Genomic DNA, 2,752 nt, shown 5'->3' on the forward strand with positions numbered 1-2,752 from the left:
GATGGTTAAAAAGTGCAGCAACGACAAGAAGAAGAAAATGACCAGTCGACTGTGGAGAACAACCTTTCGTCACAGCCTCTGTGCGTCGAGCATTGCAGCCTTTCCTGACAGTCAAAGAATGTGCTTGATGTGGAAGTCCAGGGAGCACTATGACCCAGAGGAGGCGCTTTCTTCTGCGGTTGGACTGGGAGCTGAGGGGCTGATCCAGTTCGCTCAGACTCCTCAGCGGTGTTGCAGGAAGGATATAAAACTAGGCGAAGAGTGCGGACCAAGACATTCCTACAAGATGCACTAAAATACCGCGAGATCCCAACCCCAAGTCCAGCGCTGGATGAATCTGAAGCAATTCAGGAGAGTGCACTCCAAGAAATACCCCCCTCCCCACAACAAGAAAATACTCGGCGTGTCGAAATCTACCAAGGGGCGGCGCAAAGTGGGATTAAAAACAATGAAATTGAACTTGATGAGACCCTGGATTCCGTCAGCGTCTTGAGATGAACATGACCGGTGGAGTATATGTGTCCGGAAGTGGCAAACAATATTTTGGTGGTTATGAATATATTTTGAAAATATTTGAAAAGTGCAAAGTCAGTCGGAGCAACTGTTTTGAAGTGAGATGGAGGTGATTGACTCAGCAATGATCCTGTGACACATGCAGAAGTTTGCATATTGATAGCAGTCCTGTTCAGACTGCCCGGCTGTCCTGCAAGCAGACCGGGAGAGGAGGAGGAGGAGGGGAACGGAAATGTTTGGGAATACCTGCCTTGCACTTGTTTCAAACCAGCTCCGCAACACGGGCGCCCACTCAATCCAGTGCATTTGATGCAGACTCTGCTCTGCCAATGATTTGAATGTAACTCCGGCGGGATATTGGTCAGCGATGCGGGTGCGTATCCATGTGGGGAGCCAGCGTTTATCATTCTCATCGATTTTGTGATTCCTATTGAGGCCGGGCGGGAGGGTAGGGGTTGGGGTGGGGGGGGACGATGAACCAATCAGCCGAATGCCTGGAACCGACCAGCGCTGACCTGCGACCCAACTTTAACTGCAGCACTAAGGTGGACGCTGCTGGCAGCATCTCAGCGCTGGCTATCTGTGTCTCGGTGTTGCTGTGTCTCCTCACCCTGGCCACTCTCCTCTCCAATAGCTTTGTCATCGCGACCATCTACCGGACCAGGAAGCTGCACACTCCTGCCAACATCCTGATCGCCTCCCTGGCCCTCACTGACCTGCTGGTCTCCATCTTAGTCATGCCCATCAGCATTGTGTACACGGTGAGCGGCACCTGGAACCTGGGCCAGGTCGTCTGTGACATCTGGCTGTCCTCCGACATCACTTGTTGCACCGCCTCAATCCTCCATCTGTGTGTGATCGCTCTGGACAGGTACTGGGCCATCACCGACGCGGTGGAGTACTCCATCAAGAGGACCCCCGAGAGAGCGGCTGGCATGATAGTCACCGTGTGGGTCATCTCCATTTGTATCTCCATCCCGCCTCTGTTCTGGAGGCAAGCCAAGGCGGGCCAGCTGATGCACTGCATGGTGAACACCGACCAGATCTTCTACACCATCTACTCAACTTTCGGAGCCTTTTACATCCCCACCTTGCTGCTGATCGCCCTGTACGGCCGCATCTACGTGGAGGCCAGGTCCAGGATCCTGAAGCAGTCGCCCAAGAAGGCGGGTAAGAGGCTGACCACGGCTCACTTGGTCACCGACTCTCCGGGCTCAGCTTCCATTTCCTCGGTGAACTCTCGGGCGAACGAGGCTCCCAGCGAGACAGGCTCCCCGGCTTATTTCAACCACGTCAAAGTCAAAGTGTCGGACGCGCTGTTGGAGAGGAAGCGCATCTCGGCGGCCAGGGAGAGGAAGGCAACCAAAACTTTAGGGATCATCCTGGGAGCCTTCATTGTGTGCTGGCTGCCTTTCTTCATCATCACCCTGGTGCTGCCCATCTGTAAAGAAGCGTGCTGGTTCCACCATGTCATCTTCGATGTCTTTAACTGGCTAGGCTATCTCAATTCACTCATCAATCCCATCATATACACCATGTCCAATGAAGACTTCAAACACGCTTTCCAAAAACTGTTCCGGTTTAGATGACTGCGAGCTGTGAGCTCGTCTGAATCACTGTCCAAGTCAGCTCACCCACCGAAACACCCTCCCTCCAGTCAGCCTCTCTCTCTCTCTCGAACGCTGTATTTCTAAACAGGAACTAAAGTTAAGGATATCTGACAGCTCCCCCCCCCCCCCCCCCCGCAAACCTCAGCAACCTCCTCGACTATTTGGGGGCATTTCAGTTCGCACCTTCATTCAAAAATCCACACCCGCATAAGGGAGAGCTCGGTGTATTCTTATTAGTCGTTGATCTGTTAATACATTGGACGAGAGCTTTTATCGAGCTCCACATTCGTGCAATCCGAAGTTGTACATCCACAAAAGAGCTTTGGGCTGGCTGCAGCCATTCTGTATCACATCCAGCATTCAAACCCTTGGGCAGATAGTTATTGCCGATCGGGATTTGACGCTGCCTCACTTGTTCGGGTGAGATACCGCAGGAATCCCACCTTTGAAGCATGTGGCACATTGAAGCAAATATTTAAGCACATTCCCGGCTCTGACCACCGCGCGTTTGAAATGTTGTTTTGACCGACTTTCTGAGATTGCGCCTCCTTCAAAGCTTAGCCTTTCATCTTTAAATTGAATTTTGGCTTGTCTGAAAATGAAGCATCAGAAGGGATGCGGCATCTTAG

General features: G+C 52.1%; 1 protein-coding gene across 1 annotated transcript; it reads left to right on the forward strand.

Moving 5' to 3' along the window:
- Positions 1-986: 986 nt before the first annotated feature.
- Positions 987-2,235, forward strand: LOC119969337 (5-hydroxytryptamine receptor 1B-like). Its single transcript, XM_038802852.1, has one exon. It carries the CDS (start codon positions 987-989, stop codon positions 2,100-2,102), a length of 1,116 nt encoding a protein of 371 aa, XP_038658780.1. The 3' UTR covers positions 2,103-2,235.
- The last annotated feature ends 517 nt before the right edge of the window (positions 2,236-2,752 follow it).

Source organism: Scyliorhinus canicula, chromosome 1 (assembly GCF_902713615.1).
Source record: "Scyliorhinus canicula chromosome 1, sScyCan1.1, whole genome shotgun sequence".
NCBI classification, from domain to species: domain Eukaryota; kingdom Metazoa; phylum Chordata; class Chondrichthyes; order Carcharhiniformes; family Scyliorhinidae; genus Scyliorhinus; species Scyliorhinus canicula.

What these genes read in the sequence shown, in the direction of transcription:
- LOC119969337 (XM_038802852.1), top strand. Translation starts at nt 987, where the DNA reads ATGAACCAATCAGCCGAATGCCTGGAACCGACCAGCGCTGACCTGCGA.